We start from the raw sequence: 20,432 nt of genomic DNA on the forward strand, positions 1-20,432 counted from the left end.
GGGTCAGTCCATGTATATTCTTTTGGTAGTTCATCTCCATTTTTAAAAAGATTTATTCATTTATTATATATAAGTACACTGTAGCTGTCTTCAGATACACCAGAAGAGGTCATCGGATCTCTTTACAGATGGTTGTGAGCCACCATGTTGTTGCTGGGAATTGAACTCAGGACCTCTGGAAGAATAGTCGGGTGCTTTTAACCACTGAGCCATCTCTCCAGCCCTCCCCCCCTTTTAAGGGAGAACTCTTTTAAAATTTTTTTTGACATTTATTTATTTATTATGTATACATCATACAGCTTTCTGTCTGCATGTATGCAACTACAGGCCAGAAGAGGGCACCAGACCTGATTATAGGTGGTTGTGAGCCACCATGTGGTTGCTGGCATTTTTTTTTTAATTTATAAAAGTTTTCTTTTTAAAAATTTATTAATCATTTCATTTGTTTACATTTTAAATGTCTTCCCCCTTCCTGGTCTCCCCTCCATGAACCTCCCACCCCATCCCCCTCTCCTTTGCCTCTAACAAGGTACTCTCTCACCTACCCACCCACTCCTGCCTTACTCTTCTAGCATTCCCTGATCCCTGTTCTCTGGGGCATCAAACCTCCATAGGACCAGACAATGATGCCCAGTAAGTTACTCATTTTTATTTCTTCATGTTAGATGCTCTTTATTTTACCAACCTATGTTTTTAAAGGGTATAATATAATAATATGCTTACAATAGTCAGAAAATTTAAACATTTAATAGCATCCTCTTTTTAAAAGACGGTTTTCCGGGGTTGGGGATTTAGCTCAGTGGTAGAGCGCTTGCATAGGAAGCGAAAGGCCCTGGGTTCGGTCCCCAGCTCCGAAAAAAAAGAACACCCAAAAAAAGAGGGTTTTCCTAGCATGCACATGTGAGTGATATTCTATCTTATGAAAAAGACTTAGTTCTATTTCTTAGTTATATGAAATGTGATTTTTTTCTTTTATCATTATCATGAACAAGCATTTTAAAATCTAGTTTGGTTGAGTTTATTAGTTCTTTTCCTTAGAGAAAGCAAGTCATATATCTTGTTTTAAAAACTATTTTCTGTGTCAAGGTCAAGATGATTTTTTTTCCTGTGGTCTTTCACTAGGTATATTTTGCAGTTAGTTCTCTAAGTCATCAGGGATTGGTTCTTTAATTGTACTTTGATTCTTTTGTATGAAAATTGAGTTTTGTCTATTCTGCTAATTGAAAAGACCTGTCTAGCTCTACAACATTGTTATCCACAGCTATCACAATGCATAAGCTCATAGCATGACTAGAGTGATAACGCTCTTTTCAAAAGATAGATATAAGAGGCTGAATGTGGTCAGCCCACTCAGTTACCAGCAATTGTTTTTTTCTCACAAGTCTCACCTTTTCTCCTTCCTTTAAGTACTGTGTTATATGTAAAGAACATAATAAATGAGTTTCATGATTCAGTCTTTATATTTTTTCCTGGCCAATCACTCTCAGTAAATTCTGAAACTGAGTTTAAGGATTGCTAGTTACTAAGATTTCAAAATTCCAATGATACGCTACAGTAGACTGTGTTCTATTTCAACATGGATCCCTGATAATCTATTTTGAATTTGGGACTTTTAGTTTGATACACACACATAGACACACAGACACAGACACACAGAGAGGTGTAGTGTGGAGTAAGTGAGATGCCTCTTTCTATTCATGTTACTCAGGGGAGTGAGTTTCTACTGCCATACTCACTTATCTCAGGACACCTATTTATACCCTCACTTAGAGACAGCCTTGGTAAAGAACAAAGAGCTGGGCCATGTTGTATCTACCTGAGACAATGAGCTCCAGGGCATCACTGGGGGCTGACCACACATAGGGGCTGTTGTTGTGCCAGCCGTAGCATCTGTATTTTCCAATGAAGTCAGCGTTCACAGGACCCAGGTGGAAGTTGCCTTGAGACTCCTTATGTTGGTGCAATGGCAAGGAAGCTTCTCCCTCTTTGGCCAGTGAAAATCTGTTGAACAGGTTGTGGGCTGAACTACACTTGAAGGAAACGTTCTCTCCTGGTAACAACACAAGGCTTTGATCTGTGGAGAGGACAGGTTTGTCATACAAGCCTGGAAGAGTAGATAAGGAGGTGTTAGCAAAATTTTGTTATTTAAAACAAAGATTTTCAGGGACTGGAGCAATGGGTCAACAGGTAAAAGCACTGACTGAATTCCCAGAGTCACAATTGTTTGTAACCCCAGTTCTGGATGATTGGGATTGCAGACTGGTACAACCATTCTGGAAATCAATCTGGAGGTTCCTCAGAAAATTGGACATTGAACTACCTGAGGACCCAGCTATACTATACCTCTCTTGGGCATATATCCAAAAGATGCCCAAACATATAACAAAGACACATGCTCCACTATGTTCATAGCAGCCTTATTTATAATAGCCAGAAGCTGGAAAGAACCCAGATGCCCTTCCACAGAGGAATGGATACAGAAAATGTGGTACATCTACACAATGGAATATTACTCAGCTATCAAAAACAATGCCTTTATGAAATTCGTAGGCAAATGGTTGGAACTGGAAAATATCATCCTGAGTGAGCTAACCCAATCACAGAAAAACACACATGGTATGCACTCATTGATAAGTGGCTATTTGCTCAAATGCTTGAATTACCCTAGATGCACAGAATACATGAAACTCAAGAAGGATGACCAAAATGTGAATGCTTCACTCCTTCTTTAAAAGGGGAACAAGAATACCCTTGGGAGGGAATAGGGAGGCAAAGTTTAGAACAGAGGCAGAAGAAACACCCATTCAGAGCCTGCCCCACATGTGGCCCATACATATAAAGCCACCAAACTAGATAAGATGGATGAAGCAAATAAGTGCAGGCCAACAGGAACCGGATGTAGATCTCTCCTGAGAGACACAGCCAGAATACAGCAAATACATAGGCGAATGCCAGCAGCAAACCACTGAACTGAGAACAGGACCCCTGTTGAAGGAATCAGAGTAAGGAGTGAAAGAGGTTGAAGGGGCTTGAGACCCCATATGAGCAACAATGCCAACCAATCAGGGCTTCCAGGGACTAAGCCACTACCCAAAGACTATACATGGACTGACCCTGGGCTCCAACCTCATAGGTAGCAATGAATATCCTAGTAAGAGCACCAGTGGAAGGGGAAGCCCTTGGTCCTGCCAAGACTGGACCCCAGTGAACGTGATTGTTGCGGGGAGGGCGGTAATGGGGGAAGGATGGGGAGGGGAACACACATATAGAAGGGGAGGTGAGGGTCTAGTGGGATGTTGGCCTGGAAACCGGGAAAGGGAATAACAATCAAAATATAAATAAGAAATACCCAATTAATTAAGATGGAAAAAAATCAATTGATGGTGTTGGAGAGATGGCTCAGTAGTTAAGAACACTGCTCCTATAGGGATGCCGAGTTCAATTCTCAGAACCTACATGGTGGCTCACAACTATCTTTAACTGTAGTCTAATGGGATTTTATGCCCTCTTCTAGTATACAGACATACATTCATAGAAACACCCTCATACATACATATTTTTTAACAGAAAATTCAGTCGAATAAATCAACTAAAAGATTTCCTCTAAAAAAAGATGTCATCTTTTTCCTGTTTAATTTTTTTTTGCAGCCAGGTAGGTGTTATGTTTTGTGAACAAAATCTCAGCACTTGAGAGGAGAATTTGAAAGTCATGAGTTAAGGTTAGCATGGGATACATAGTGGGACTGAGACTGACATCTAGAAAAGCCTGTGTGCTGCAATGCAATGCACAGCAGGGTTGGTTCCAACCAAAAAGACAAAGTTATGTCATTGGTAGGAAAGTGGATGTGACTGAGGATTTTTATATTAAGTTAATTAAGTCAGACTCACAAAAAGTATTATGTTTTCTCCTTTGTGGACCCTAGGCTTTTACATAGATACATAAATTAATGTACGACTAGTGACATGAAAGTATAAGCAATACTAAACACAAACAAAAAACCCCAAAAAGAACAAAAGCAAATTTATTATTTGTGATGCGTATTGGATCCAGGGTCTTATGTACAATACACAAACACTGTACAACTTTTTATACACTGATTTAAAAAATTATTTAGGTTTTGAGATGGGGTCTTGAAACGTAATTCAGGTTAGCTTTGAACTCATGAACCTTCTGTCTCAGCTTCTTGAGTGGTGAGATTACTGACTTATACCAACATACTAAGCTTCTCCTTTCCTCTTCTCCTCTCTACTTCCCTCCATTCCCATTCTATCCCCTCTTCTTCCTTTGTTCTATCCCTCCTTTCCTTCCTTTGCACGCCACTTTGGTGATGTCAAGAATCCTGAAGGTGCTGTTTGACAAAGTTACAGTGTTCGGGCAATCTGGACTGATCATTCACTGCCCTTGCTGGATACTTGCTGCACACCTTTTGCTATACTTATGCTTCTTGCTGTTAAAGGTCTCTCTCCAAAAGCTTGAGCTGGGATAAGAAAAAACTAGTGTAAATAAGAATGAAATTAATGAAAGTTCCCTGGAAAAATAGTTATGCAGAAAATTGAGTCTTTGTTAAGAACTTACTACTTAAATAAACATTTATGTCTTAGAGAGTATTGTTAGTAAGCATGAGACAGAGGATTTGAGAAGAATTATTAAAGAAAAAAATCTTAAGGAAATAGTGGAAGCTGACAAACTGTAATTTTATGCCCAACTTTAGAAATAAGGAACTTGTATGAATAGGAAGAGATTTTGATCATACAGTTAATGACAGGCCGTGGTACCTTTCTGAAGGCAAAAGTCAGCAGTTTTGGGAATTCTGATATTCTTCTGTTCTTTACAGAATTGTCATAAAGATAGGGATTGTACTAAAACAAGGGTTCATGACAGACACAGAGGAAGGCATCCTGGTTCAGTGAACTGCCTGTCTCTCTGAATAGACTTGTCAGTCCAGAGCTTTACTGTTAGACTCCCTTTGATTAATTAAGGGGTTGCACAATATTTTAAGAATCAATCAACAAACAAACAAACAAGTACTATTGTCCTATGCCAAATATAAAAGAAATAATAGAGGAAGAAAAGGAAGAAGTAAATAGGGGGTCAGAGATTGAACTTTTGTAGAAGGCCAAGTTAGATGTAACAGGTAATAGGAAATAAGTTTTGATCTATTAATCTTATGCCAAACTGAGACAGAATGAAATCTAACGAAGTCATCCTGTCTAGCACTTCTGTAACTGTAAGGCTTTACAACGTAAGTCTTAAGGAGGAAGACATTGAGTTTAAAGAAAATTGTTTTTATCATAATGTTACTTTTTAGTTCTTATAAAATTGCTGTTTACTCACTTTGTTCCTCTTTAAATATTCTTGTGTAATCAAGGAAGACTTTATAAGAAAATGTGTTTTGAAAAGCTGTGTAATAAATGCATAAAATTTCTGAGGAAATGATTTTATGTATAAATAAAGCTTGAAAGAGACAAAAGTTGTCAGAATAGAAAAAGCCATACCAAGATGTGCTTCCTCTCTGTCTGGTCTCTCATGAAGTGAATGATGCCTCATGTATGATCCTTTTTTCCCTTCACTGCTGTTGCATGCACCCTGCCCTCAGCTGAGGCTGTCCCCTGGCACACCTCTTTCAACAGGCTTTTATGTAGCCTGGGCTAACTTCAAACTCATTATATAGCCACAGATGGCCTAGAATTTCTGTTCCTCCTGCTTCTGCCTCTGGGATTATTACTGTGCATGATCACATCTGTCTTATTTTTAAACTAAATGGTGTTGTGTATTTATCATGCATACTGTAATGCTTGATACATGTATATATGTATATATGTATATATATATATATATATATATATATATATATAATGGCTAGTTAGGGTGAATTAGCTTATGTTTCACACATGCTTTTTTTGGTGGCAAGAACAGTTGGAGTACAACATGAATTGCTTCTGGTCTTTTTGTAGTGACCCATGACTCAGAGTAGTCATAAGAAAAGTATCAGACAACTACTAAAAATAGTAAGTCCCAGAAAATACTTACCTCTACTCTTTGAAACTGCTAAGAATATAAAAGACATTAGAAACTGTGATATCTGAGAGAGGACTAAATGCAATGTAAGATCTTTGAAGGGGTAAAGATAAGATAAAGGTCATTTAGATAGCAACTAAGGAAATTTGAATATACTGTGCAATCAGCTATGAAGGGTGTATTGATATTTATTCATTCATTCTTGGTGAGAAACTTTTTTTTACTGATGATGGATGTTAGCAATAGAGAATCTGTACCCTGGAGAGATGGAAATGACTTTCAACCTCTTCTCAGTTTTTTATGAACCTAAAGCTATCCTAAAATTATGGGAGGTGAGGAGGATCTGGGATGAATGGGGTGGGAGGGGGAGTATGAAAAATTACATTATATGAAATGTAAATAAATGAAATTTAAATAAAGATTAAAATATGAATGCTGGGGAGCCAGCCTCGTCATGGGTCTTCTTTCTTTCTCTCTTTCTTTCTCTCTTTCTTTCTTTCCTTCTTTCTTTCTTTCTTTCTTTCTTTCTTTCTTTCTTTCTTTCTTTCTTTCTTTCTTTCTTTCTTTTTTTTATTAACTTGAGTATTTCTTATATACATTTCGAGTGTTATTCCCTTTCCCGGTTTCCGGGCAAACATCCCCCTAATCCCTCCCCCTCACCTTCTTTATGGGTGTTCCCCTCCCCATCCTCCCCCCATTGCCGCCCTCCCCCCAACAATCACGTTCACTGGGGGTTCAGTCTTAGCAGGACCCAGGGCTTCCCCTTCCACTGGTGCTCTTACTAGGATATTCATTGCTACCTATGAGGTCAGAGTCCAGGGTCAGTCCATGTATAGTCTTTAGGTAGTGGCTTAGTCCCTGCAAGCTCTGGTTGCTTGGCTTTGTTGTACATATGGGGTCTCTAGCCCCTTCAAGCTCTTCCAGTTCTTTCTCTGATTCCTTCAACGGGGGTCCTATTCTCAGTTCAGTGGTTTGATGCTGGCAATCGCCTCTGTATTTGCTGTATTCTGGCTGTGTCTCTCAGCAGCGATCTACATCCGGCTCCTGTCAGCCTGCACTTCTTTGCTTCATCTATCTTGTCTAATTGGATGGCTGTATATGTGTGGGCCACATGTGGGGCAGGCTCTGAATGGGTGTTCCTTCTGTCTCTGTTTTAATCTTTGCCTCTCTATTCCCTGCCACAGTTATTCTTATTCCCCTTTTAAAGAAGGAGTGAAGCATTCACATTTTGATCATCCGTCTTGAGTTTCATTTGTTCTAGGCATCTAGGGTAATTCAAGCATTTGGGCTAATAGCCACTTATCAATGAGTGCATACCATGTGTGTTTTTCTGTGATTGGGTTACCTCACTTAGGATGATATTTTCCAGTTCCAACCATTTGCCTACGAATTTCATAAAGGCATTGTTTTTGATAGCTGAGTAATATTCCATTGTGTAGATGTACCACATTTTCTGTATCCATTCCTCTGTTGAAGGGCATCTGGGTTCTTTCCAGCTTCTGGCTATTATAAATAAGGCTGCGATGAACATAGTGGAGCACGTGTCTTTTTTATATGTTGGGGAATCTTTTGGGTATATGCCCAAGAGAGGTATAGCTGGATCCTCAGGCAGTTCAATGTCCAATTTTCTGAGGAAACTCCAGACTGATTTCCAGAATGGTTGTACCAGTCTGCAATCCCACCAACAATGGAGGAGTGTTCCTCTTTCTCCGCATCCTCGCCAGCATCTGCTGTCATCTGAGTTTTTGATCTTAGCCATTCTACTGGTGTGAGGTGAAATCTCAGGGTTGTTTTGATTTGCATTTCTCTTATGACTAAAGATTTTCAACATTTCTTTAGGTGTTTCTCAGCCATTCGGCATTCCTCAGCTGCGAATTCTTTGTTTAGCTCTGAACCCCATTTTTTAATAGGGTTATTTGTCTCCCTGCTGTCTAACTTCTTGAGTTCTTTGTATATTTTGGATATAAGGCCTCTATCTGTTGTAGGATTGGTAAAGATCTTTTCCCAATCTGTTGGTTGCCGTTTTGTCCTAACCACAGTGTCCTTTGCCTTACAGAAGCTTTGCAGTTTTATGAGATCCCATTTGTCGATTCTTGATCTTAGAGCATAAGCCATTGGTGTTTTGTTCAGGAAATTTTTTCCAGTGCCCATGTGTTCCAGATGCTTCCCTAGTTTTTCTTCTATTAGTTTGAGTGTATCTGGTTTGATGTGGAGGTCCTTGATCCACTTGGACCTAAGCTTTGTACAGGATGATAAGCATGGATCGATCTGCATTCTTCTACATGTTGACCTCCAGTTGAACCAGCACCATTTGCTGAAAATGCTATCTTTTTTCCATTGGATGGTTTTGGGTCCTTTGTCAAAAATCAAGTGCCCATAAGTGTGTGGGTTCATTTCTGGGTCGTCAATTCTGTTCCATTTGTCTATCTGTCTGTCTCTGTACCAATACCACACAGTTTTTATCACTATTGCTCTGGAGTACTGCTTGAGTTCAGGGATAGTGATTCCTCCTGAAGTCCTTTTATTGTTGAGGATAGTTTTAGCTATCCTGGGTATTTTCTTATTCCAGATGAATTTGCACATTGTTCTGTCTGGCTCTTTGAAGAATTGGATTGGTATTTTGATGGGGATTGCATTGAATTTGTAGATCGCTTTTGGTAAAATGGCCATTTTTACTATATTAATCCTGCCAATCCATGAGCATGGGAGATCTTTCCATCTTCTGAAGTTTTCTTCAATTTCTTTCTTCAGAATCTTGAAGTTCTTATTGTATAAATCTTTTACTTGCTTGGATAAAGTCACACCGAGGTACTTTATATTATTTGGGTCTATCATGAAGGGTGTCATTTCCCTAATTTCTTTCTCGGTTTGTTTCTCTTTTGTGTAGAGGAAGGCTACTGATTTATTTGAGTTAATTTTATACCCAGCCACTTTGCTGAAGTTGTTTATCAGCTTTAGTAGTTCTCTGGTGGAACTTTTGGGATCACTTAAATATACTATCGTATCATCTGCAAAAGTGATATTTTGACTTCTTCTCTTCCAATCTGTATCCCCTTGACCTCCTTTTGTTGTCTGATTGCTCTGGCTAGAACTTCAAGAACTATATTGAATAAGTAGGGAGAGAGTGGGCAGCCTTGTCTAGTCCCTGATTTTAGTGGGAATGCTTCTCCATTTAGTTTAATATTAGCAACTGGTTTGCTGTATATGTCTTTTACTATGTTTAGGTATGGGCCTTGAATTCCAATTCTTTCCAGGACTTTTATCATGAAGGGGTGTTGAATTTTGTCAAATGCTTTCTCAGCATCTAATGAAATGATCATGTGGTTTTGTTCTTTCAGTTTGTTTATATAATGGATCACGTTGATGGTTTTCCGTATATTAAACCGTCCCTGCATGCCTGGGATGAAGCCTACTTGATCATGGTGGATGATTGTTTTGATGTGCTCTTGGATTCGGTTTGCCAGAATTTTATTGAGTATTTTTGCATCAATATTCATAAGGGAAATTGGTCTGAAGTTCTCCTTCTTTGTAGGGTCTTTGTGTGGTTTAGGTATAAGAGTAATTGTGGCTTCATAGAAGGAATTCGGTAGTGCTCCATCTGTTTCAATTTTGTGGAATAGTTTGGATAGTATTGGTATGAGGTCTTCTATGAAGGTCTGATAGAATTCTGCACTAAACCCATCTGGACCTGGGCTCTTTTTGGTTGGGAGACCTTTAATGACTGCTTCTATTTCCTTAGGAGTTATGGGGTTGTTTAACTGGTTTATCTGTTCTGGATTTAACTTTGGTACCTGGTATCTGTCTAGGAAATTGTCCATTTCCTGCAGATTTTCAAATTTTGTTGAATATAGGTTTTTATAGTAAGATCTGATGATTTTTTTAATTTCCTCTGAATCTGTAGTTATGTCTCCCTTTTCATTTCTGATTTTGTTAATTTGGACACACTCTCTGTGTCCTCTCGTTAGTCTGGCTAAGGGTTTATCTATCTTGTTGATTTTCTCAAAAAACCAACTATTGGTTCTGTTGATTCTTTCTATGGTCCTTTTTGTTTCTACTTGGTTTATTTCAGCTCTGAGTTTGATTATTTCCTGCCTTCTACTCCTCCTGGGTGTATTTGCTTCTTTTTGTTCTAGAGCTTTTAGGTGTGCTGTCAAGCTCCTGACATATCCTCTTTCCTGTTTCTTTCTGCAGGCACTCAGCGCTATGAGTTTTCCTCTTAGCACAGCTTTAATTGTGTCCCATAAGTTTGGGTATGTTGTACCTTCATTTTCATTAAATTCTAAGAAGTCTTTAATTTCTTTCTTTATTTCTTTCTTGACCAGGTTATCATTGAGTAGAGTATTGTTCAATTTCCATGTATATGTGGGCATTCTTCCCTTATTATTATTGAAGACCAGTTTTAGGCCGTGGTGGTCTGATAACATGCATGGGATTATTTCTATCTTTCTGTGCCTGTTGAGGCTCGTTTTTTGACCAATTATATGGTCAGCTTTGGAGAAAGTACCATGAGGAGCTGAGAAGGAGGTATATCCTTTTGCTTTAGGATAGAAAGTTCTATAAATATCTGTTAAGTCCATTTGGCTCATGACTTCTCTTAGTCTGTCTACGTCTTTGTTTAATTTCTGTTTCCATGATCTGTCCATTGATGAGAGTGGGGTGTTGAAATCTCCTACTATTATTGTGTGAGGTGCAATGTGTGTTTTGAGCTTTAGTAAGGTTTCTTTTACGTATGCAGGTGCCCTTGTATTTGGGGCATAGATATTTAGGATTGAGAGTTCATCTTGGTGGATTTTTCCTTTGATGAATATGAAGTGTCCTTCCTTATCTTTTTTGATGGATTTTAGTTGAAAATTGATTTTATTTGATATTAGAATGGCTACTCCAGCTTGCTTCTTCTGACCATTTGCTTGGAAAGTTGTTTTCCAGCCTTTCACTCTGAGGTAGTGTCTGTCTTTGTCTCTGAGGTGTGTTTCCTGTAGGCAGCAGAATGCAGGGTCCTCGTTGTGTATCCAGTTTGTTGATCTATGTCTTTTTATTGGGGAGTTGAGGCCATTGATGTTGAGAGATATTAAGGAATAGTGATTATTGCTTCCTGTTATATTCATATTTGGATATGAGGTTATGTTTGTTTGCTTTTCTTTTCTTCATTTTGTTCCCAAGACGATTTGTTTCTTGCTTCTTCTAGGGTATAGCTTGCCTCCTTATGTTGGGCTTTATCATTTATTATCCTTCGTAGTGCTGGATTTGTAGAAAGATATTGTGTAAATTTGGTTTTGTCATGGAATATCTTGGTTTCTCCATCTATGTTAATTGAGAGTTTTGCAGGATACAGTAACCTGGGCTGGCATTTGTGTTCTCTTAGGGTCTGTATGACATCTGTCCAGGATCTTCTGGCTTTCATAGTTTCTGGCGAAAAGTCTGGTGTGATTCTGATAGGTCTGCCTTTATATGTTACTTGACCTTTTTCCCTTACTGCTTTTAATATTCTTTCTTTATTTTGTGCGTTTGGTGTTTTAACTATTATGTGACAGGAGGTGTTTCTTTTCTGGTCCAATCTATTTGGAGTTCTGTAGGCTCCTTGTATGCCTATGGGTATCTGTTTTTTTAGGTTAGGGAAGTTTTCTTCTATGATTTTGTTGAAGACATTTACTGGTCCTTTGAGCTGGGAGTCTTCACTCTCTTCTATACCTATTATCCTTAGGTTTGATCTTCTCATTGAGTCCTGGATTTCCTGTATATTTTGGACCAGTAGCTTTTTCAGCTTTACATTATCTTTGACAGTTGAGTCAATGATTTCTATGGAATCTTCTGCTCCTGAGATTCTCTCTTCCATCTCTTGTATTCTGTTGGGAAGCTCATATCTACAGCTCCTTGTCTCTTCTTTTGTTTTTCTATATCCAGGGTTGTTTCCATGTCTTCTTTCTTGATTGCTTCTATTTCCATTTTAAATTCCTTCAACTGTTTGTGTTTTCCTGGAATTCTTTCAGGGATTTTTGTGACTCCTCTGTATGGGCTTCTGCTCGTTTATTTATGATTTCCTGGAATTCTTTCAGGGATTTTTGCGATTCCTCTCTGTAGGCTTCTACTTGTTCTCTAAGGGAGTTCTTCACATCTTTCTTGATGTCCTCTAGCATCATGATCAAATATGATTTTGAAACTAGATCTTGCTTTTCTGGTGTGTTTCGGTATTCTGTGTTTGGTTTGTTGGGAGAATTGGGCTCCGATGATGCCATGTAGTCTTGGTTTCTGTTGCTTGGGTTCCTGTGCTTGCCTCTCGCCATCAGATTATCTCTAGTGTTACTTTGTTCTGCTATTTCTGGCAGTGGCTAGACTGTCCTATAAGCCTGTGTGTCAGGAGTGCTGTAGACCTGTTTTCCTGTTTTCTTTCAGCCAGTTATGGGGACAGAGTGTTCTGCTTTCGGGTGTGTAGTTTTTCCTATCTACAGGTCTTCAGCTGTTCCTGTGAGCCTGTGTCTTGAGTTCACCAGGCAGGTCACTTGAAGCAGAAAAGTTGGTCTTACCTGTGGTTCCAAGGCTCAAGTTTGCTCCTGGGGTGCTGCCTACGAGTTCTCCACGGTGGCAGCAACCAGGAAGATCTGCCCCGCCCTTTCCGGGAACTTCCATGCACCAGGGTTCCAGATGGTGTTTGGTGTTTTCCTCTGGCGTCAGAGATGTGTGCAGAGTGCAGTCTCTTCTGGTTTCCCAGGCGTGGCTGCCTCTCTGAAAGTTTAGCTCTCCCTCCCATGGGATTTGGGTGCAGAGAACTGTTTATCCAGTCGGTCCCTTTCAGTTCTATGGGTCTTCTTTCTTGTTGGTTCTTCTTGAGGCAGCAGAGGAGGAAGAGCATCAGTGGAGGGTAAGACTTCGTCTTACAAGATACAGGGCTAAGGCTTTGTCTTACGAGATATTTAGGGTTGATGTAAAATAATAAGTGTACTTATCTAAGTCTAAGTTACTATGCTACTGTAGCTGATTTACTTATCTATGACTAAGTTACTATGTTATGCTACTGTAGCCTACCTGCCTTCTGTGTTCCTCTGAGGCCAGAAACTGCAATCTCTGGCACTTAGCACCTTATTCTTAAACAGCAGGAGATAAAGTAAAGGTTTAATTACTAGAGCCACTTCCCTTTATGCCTCTTGCTTGTCAGGCTAGGGGGAAATTTGGAGCAATAAACTTCTATTGAATCAAGAGAAGTGAATAGGGCTTGCAGAAGGAAAAACTTTTTTTTTGTTTTCTTTATTAAAGTTCTTCAAGTTTCCTTTTTAAAAAAGCTAACAAAAGCAAACAATTATACATGGCGGGAAATAGATAAATAAACCTGTAAGTAATAAAAGTCCTAACTTACGCCAACAGTCTCACCCTTGCCACCAATGCCACATCTCAGAGCCCTCTGCCTCAGGGAGGCAGCACTAGTCTATAAACTTCCTTCTCTCTTCCAACTCCCTCCAATGGAGGTCTTGACAGACAATGACTCGCTCTGTAGAAGCAGGAGGTAGGGAGAGTGCCATGAACACTAAAGACACGTCTTTGTCATAGCTCAGTAAAACTTTGTGGGCTATAATTTTGGACTTTGAGTCCATGACTTCCCAATATGAATGAAGCCTAAATTCTGAACCACTCCCAAATCTGCTACAAAATACAGAACAGAGAAAATAGCTGAGCCAGAGTTGATACAAAAGATGAAATGAAACCTGAAGAGGGTTTCTTTCAGAAAACCTGGAAATTCAAAGTAGTGTTATGAGCTTCTCTGAGCTGAGTATTACTCACAGAATCCAGAGAACCCAATCACTGCTTGCTTTAGAACTTACATGTTTATTTGGGTGTGGTGGCACACACGCGCACACATTTAATTCTAGTGCTTGGGAGGCAGAGGCAGGAGGATCTCTGAGTCTGAGGCCAGCTTGGTCTACACTGTGAGTTCTAGGAAAGCCAAAGCTATGTAGACAAACCCTGTTTCAAAGGAGGGCAAAAACTAGATAACAACAACAACAACAACAACAAAAAAACATAGCTGGGAGCTGTGGTGAGATAGCTGCTCTTTCAGAGGACCTGGGTTCAGTTTTCAGCATCTACAAGGTAGCTCACAATTGCTTGTTCCAGGAGATTCAATACCTCTTCTGGCTTCTCTGGGTACCATACATACATACAGGCAAAATATCATATACGTAGAAAAATAACATAAAAACTTAAACCACATGCTTGGGGAGATGGAGAAATGGCTTAAGAGCACTGACTGCTTTTCCAGAGGACCCAGGTTTGATTCCCAGCATCCACATAGTGGCTCAGAGCCTCCTGTAGCTTCAGACTCAGGGGATCTGACATCCTCTTACGGCTTCTGCAGATACAGCACACATGTGGTATACAGACATACATGCAGCAAAACATTCATGCACATAAAAAATAAACATCAAAATAAAATACACATTTGTTTCACTTTAAGAAAGCCAAATATCCCAACATATCATAAATTGGGAGTGACTGACTGTACTCCATAAGGTACCTGGCAGGTTTGTGTTGAGCATCAAAGAGCTCTTGTGATTATAATATGTAATGTGACACAGAATAACCAACATTTTGTGAGTCCTTTATAAAGGTGGCTAATGGGAATGCTCCACAAGAACAGACGAAAGGACTAGTACTTAAGGAGCTGTGTTCGCACTGCCTTCAGTCTCTAAACTTAGAACTCAAGGTCCTCTCACTATTGCACTCCTCCCTCCTCCACTTGGCAAGCATTGGCTCTTCCTGCTTCTCCAGTGATGCTGAACTAATGAGGCTTTTGAATTTAGTTTCTTGTGCTGCATGTCAGGAACTTCAGCAAAGTCCGGGAACAGCATAAGTCCGTTTGCTGCTGCCAAGCCCTGGGAGTCAGCTCTGGGCTGCTTTCCCACAGTGCAAAGGCTTAGGTCACCTCACGTGCTTGCTACTGCAACCTGCTCTCAAAACTCGTGCATGGCCATGTAGCACTGGGGGTTGAGACAGGCTTCTTCAACATGCTATAAAAGTCCAGCACAACAAGTGGGGCCTGGTGGCCCTGAGACTCATACATTCAACCCTGTGGAACAAGAGTGAGCAAGACAATGCAGGTTCAACTGTGTGCTATTACTGGCCCTGTTTGTCAGCCCCTACACATCCCACTAGAAATGCTCTCACCACTTGTCTGGAATGGGAGCCAGGTTCCTTGTGATTAATATTTGCTCAGCTTTAGAAATGTGACAGAAGTTGCCAGTCTTAGACTCTTAGCCCCTACAGGTTAGCTGACAAACTGAACCAAAATCTGACAGACAGAAGCTTCTGCTTTATTTCCTGGACAAACTAGTTTCTTTTCATGTGTATCAGCACACGGTAGGTGTCTTCGGACGCACCAGAAGAGGGCATCAGATCTCTCATTACAGATGGTTGTGAGCCTCCATGGGGTTGCTGGGATTTGAACTCAGAACCCCTGGAAGAGCAGTCAGTGCTCTTAACCACTGAGCCATCTCTACAGCCCACTAGTTTCTTTTCAAATTGGCCAACCAACAGATAAAGACAATTTTTGATCAGTTGTCTAAAGACTGAAAATGAGCTATGAAGCTGGTGTCATCCCCATGATCAGGAATAAGACCATCAATGCAAATTACAGCTCTTAAGCTAACAAACGCTTTCTATGTGGAGGGAGCAAACCACCTACAGTACCCAGAGTGAACTTCATGAGGGCTTGTTTGGGATCCAGGATATAGTGAGATTCTTCTTTCACATCGACAATTGTGGCAAACTCCTTCACGGGAGCAGAGCTTGGGGGCATCCAGTCTCTCTGCATATAACCAAAATAAATTGGAATCCAAAAGGTAGATGTTCAGAGTCTTGTTGGTTCTGCAGCTCAGGCCTGTGAAGGCTGTGCTAGAGAGGCCCACTTCAGGAAAGTGGTACCTATTCTCCTCAATGTGAGGAATGGAGCTCGGGCAGCAGCTCTTTCTCTAAGGCAGAGAATTCGATGGCTGGGGCTGTGAAGACGTCCTGTGCAGAGCCAGAGAAACTTGTCGTGCCCCGGGATATAGTCCTGCAACATGCAGTGTAGAAGCTGAAAGGACTATAGGAGGTTAAATAATTGCTGCATTCTATGCTGCCTGACACCACACGATAAAAAGTCTGCTCCTTGAGGTAGAAAGAATCCAGAGCGGCTGCCATCTCGAAGAAGCTGCACTGTGGCACACTCACTGAGCTAGGCCTGGTACCCACTGACTGGTTGACACACAGCTCACAGACATTGTGGGTCCTGGAGAGGGCTGGCCCCTGTGGCAGCACCACTGTGTTACAGCAGGGGGACGCTGCCATCAGCTCAGTATCAGGCAGAGGGGCTTGCAGCTCTGGTGCCAGGGACTGGAACACGGGTGCTTCTCCCCGCTGCAGGTGCTGAAGGAGGCGCTCCACCACCTGGTCCCCACGACAGTTACTGTACTCCAAGGCCACTTCGGTGATCTCATCTAGGAGAGGATGCCTCTCGGCTAAGGGATCAAAAGGTGTGAGCAGGAAGAGTGCTGGTCCTTTCTTCAGCTCATTGTTCAACAGCAGACTCTTGCCTCCATGGGGTTGTAGCCATCGGAAGAGGGTCTCCTGGTTTTCTGAGGCCCACTTATAGATGTTCTCAGCTGTGAAGTTCATGACTTCCCTGGGGAAGACAAATGATGTGTTGAAATGTCTATGTAAATACACACTTCCAGAGTGTGCTAAGGATACCAGTTTCGCAAGATGTTTATTTGTTCTGTTCCAAATCGTACTGTTCCTAGGTAATCTTTCTTTAAAGAGTGCAGTGCTGAGGTGAAGAAGGTCAAGTATCCAGGAGACTGGGGAGAACCACTGAATTCGAAGTAGCCGAGTACTTCAGGCTCATAGTTGGAGAGAAAATCTAGCAATTCTGATTGAGATGGGATATAGAGAAGAGGTTTCATCACCTGGCGAACAAACTTCTCAATGTTAAACAGCACTCATGGGGCCTTTGTATTCAATTGGTCCAAGACTCCGATGATACAGATGTATCACAGGGAAGTAGAAGAAATGCTTCTGTTTTCTGCATTCCCCCTGGTTCCACCAACAGTTTACTGCCACGAACAATACCTGATCTGAAAGCCGGCTGGCTGCCTGCTCAATTTCTGCCCTGGCAGCAATGGACTGGCCGCACCATGGGGCATAGAAGAACAGCACCACCACCTCAGAATCCTGGCGGACATGGTCAGCGTAGTCCATCTGCCCCTGGAAGAGGTCAAGGACTGGAGACCTCGAGGAGAAAAGGTTGACAGGCGGCTTTGCTGGTATTACCACGTCTTTGGCTCGACTGCAGGTGAACTTGAGGGCGAAGAGCAGGGCACAGCCGAGAGCCAGGGAACTGCACAGTAGCTCCGGCCGCTGGCACGCCATAAGCAAGGCGCCGTGCAATTCGCGGCGGATCCTGCCCTCTGAGGACGCCGCCGCCCGGGCAGGGCTGAGGGAGCTGGGGGCCGCCACCCTTGTCCTCAGCGTCCTCGCTGTTGTTTCTGCCGCCGCCGCCAAAGCCTCCGCATTCTGATATTACATGCTCCTGGTGGCCCGCTTTATACCGCCGCTGCCACCACCTTGGGCCCGGGAACCCCGGAAAAACTTTTACATAGGCGAATATGCATAAACTTATATAAGTTCATACACAGATTTGTGAATGTGCATTTATACATTTCCATTAAAGAAGCTGGGTTCAGCTTGCATGCATTTTCACAATTACATTCTTACACATACACATGCATACATTCTCACAATTACATACTTACACACACATCCATACTTACATATGCATATGGAGCAAAATACCAAGCACCCGTGCAGAAAGAACTCACTCATTGTAGATGAAAAATGAGCTCCAATCTTTATTGCATAGAAAAAGAAAAAGCTTCTACCCTTTTAATGCTAAATGAATTAAACCCAAGTTTGTAAGAAAAAAAAAGCTTGTTCCTTTTAATAAGATTAAGCCTCTGCCTTGTTATTAAGAAAGGGCCTGTTCTATCCCATGGTAAGGAAGAGCCTGTCTGCTCCTTCCGTTCTCTGCAGCTTCTTTTTTTCTCTTTCCTTCTGCATTCTGCACATTGTTCTCGTAGTGTTTTATGTTACCTTTAGTCTTTAAGTTATTCTACTCTGAATTCTCCATCTAATATTGCTCTCTCTTCCTGCTAGGATGTCCCAATAATGCCCTTACTCTCAATGCCTTTTCTCCCAGTGCTATGCCTATTCTAAGTCCTTCTTGAGTTCAGTTCTGTCTAAAAAATGTTCTGTCTAGCAATGTTCTCTCTGTAAACTTCTCCTCAGCTTAGTTCCTCTCTCAGCTCGGTTTTTCTCAGCTCAAATCTTCTTAGCTCAGTTCTGCTCAGCTCTCGTCAGCTCGGTTCTCACTTTTCTCTTTTGTCCTCAGTATTTAAACATCATTCAGAATACACTATCACATGTTACAAAGTTCATCGCAAGTTCATACCAAAAAAATCAAGTCATAAATTGAGATAGAAGTTTACAGCAGAGAATGTTTACATGCATATCCATTAGGGGTAATTATCTGGCTAAATATCCATCACCTGTCTCAGCTCTACAGGTTCACTGAAGGTTTAAAACCATAACTAAGTTATTAGTGAAGTTTTGTATAGATAAACACAGTCAATATTTTATCCTCTGCTCTAGCACCTGTAATAAATCGTTAGTTCCCTTTTTATGAACTTTGGTTAATTGTTTTACAACCTCTTGGAATGTGCTCTGAGTAGGAGAAAGTTTGGTTACAATTTAAGAGCAATTAACTGGTGACACTTGGGAGACTGGCAGAGTTTTCGCTGCAGTTTTGGCTATCAGAAAAAGACTTGATAGCAGTCCCACTATAGAAGAGCTTGATAATCACTTTTAATTTTAGGAATTCTTATAGAATCATATTAAGACAAGAATTCATCTATTTGTCTATATAGCATCACTACGAGACAGTGCATCTTTGTAGATCTGCTCCAAAGGGGTGTGCTATTACTTAATGATTGTTATATGTGTTTAATAATAACAGGAAAAGCATTTTAATAGCAGGACTCTTTCCTAAAACGAATCCCTTATAGTCTTGCTTAATAAGGGCGAACTGGTTGCAGATTATATAATAGTCTGAGTCAGGCATCTCAGGATGATCACCTGCTAGTTATTAGCTTGTCCTGTTATGGCTCCTGACATGTGAACATCATTGAATACAGACTCATCGCTGCCCAGGATGCAGAGAATAATGATGGTTGTGGGCCAAGACATGAAGACATTTATACCACTCCTGTCTAAGACTTAAGGAACACTGCCAAAAGGTGGATGGAATTATATGAGTCAGAAGAAAGGGTGAGGGCTACTAAATATTATTCTCTAGAACCATCACCATGATTAACATACAACAACTATAATTGTCCACACTGGGCCCACATGAGAGCCTCCCTGTCAACAATATGTCAAGGACGTAGGGGAGTTGGGGAGTTGGGGGATGAGGAAGTAATCTAGTGTTTCACACGTTATAGTGAAACCATTGGCTAATTTTAGGCTGTAGGAAGTAGGGAATCATTGTCTTGAGTTGTGTACCTACTGCTGATCCCATCAGGCTCCAGAAGATACCACCACATGCTTACTAATAGGTATGGCTGTAGTCAATCTCAGCAGTTTATGAAACAAAATGAATAGAAGTGGGGATGAGAGTGATCAGTATGAATTGTGTACACTATGAAATTATCTACTAACAAATGCAATTAACATACAACAACAACAACAACAACAACAACAACAACAACAACAACAACCACAAAACCAAGGCCTGCTACAATTAAGGCAAAATAACTAGGAGAAGGTAGGCTCACAAGATAACTTCTTACCTGTCACCACTAGCTTCAGGGGTTTACTCTGCTCTGACCAGTGGTTCTTCTTCCTATACTGACACTGATAACATCCTGCCAGTGTTGAATTCATGTGGTTGATAATGAATTCAGCCTCTTTTTGAAATCCTAGTTTCTTCTCTATAACTGTTTGTGTGGAGTTTTTCATCAGGGACAACTGATACAGGAAGGCTTCCGGTGTTCCCCTGCACAGGATCCTCACAGACTCATTCCAGGAAACCATAGGATTTGTTGCAGTGGATATGATGGGAATGGGAAAATCTGTAATGAAACAAAGCATGGACTCAGATGGCTTGAAGAAGCTATTTTCTTTCTATGTAGGGGGACATGAGTTAAATTGCAAAGGATCTATAAACACTTAATTTTAATATAGTATTTTGGATGTCTGGAGTGATATTTCAGTTGATAAAATGCTTGACTTGCAAGGATGAGCACCAGGCTTTGTCTTCCCAGAACCCATATAAATAATCAGGAGTGGTGGTGTATACTTGTAACCCCACAAAAAAAAGCAGAGGCAAGTAGAT

At 40.9% G+C, this 20,432-nt stretch overlaps 1 protein-coding gene and 1 pseudogene across 1 annotated transcript in view; both read right to left on the bottom strand.

The window, feature by feature from the left end:
* The window catches only part of Fcar (Fc alpha receptor), a 34,105-nt gene that overhangs the window by 1,797 nt on the left and 11,876 nt on the right, over nucleotides 1–20,432 (bottom strand). The window contains exons 3-4 of the mRNA NM_201992.1: nucleotides 19,888–20,169; nucleotides 1,817–2,104 (exon numbers count right to left, since the gene is read on the bottom strand). Coding sequence (NP_973721.1) covers nucleotides 1,817–2,104; nucleotides 19,888–20,169 — 570 coding nt within the window. The remainder of the gene's footprint in view (nucleotides 1–1,816; nucleotides 2,105–19,887; nucleotides 20,170–20,432) is intronic.
* On the bottom strand, nucleotides 15,570–19,641 carry LOC148007221 (thioredoxin domain-containing protein 11 pseudogene; annotated as a pseudogene).

This window comes from Rattus norvegicus, chromosome 1 (genome assembly GCF_021556685.1).
Source record: "Rattus norvegicus strain SHRSP/BbbUtx chromosome 1, alternate assembly SHRSP_T2T, whole genome shotgun sequence".
Lineage (NCBI taxonomy): Eukaryota > Metazoa > Chordata > Mammalia > Rodentia > Muridae > Rattus > Rattus norvegicus.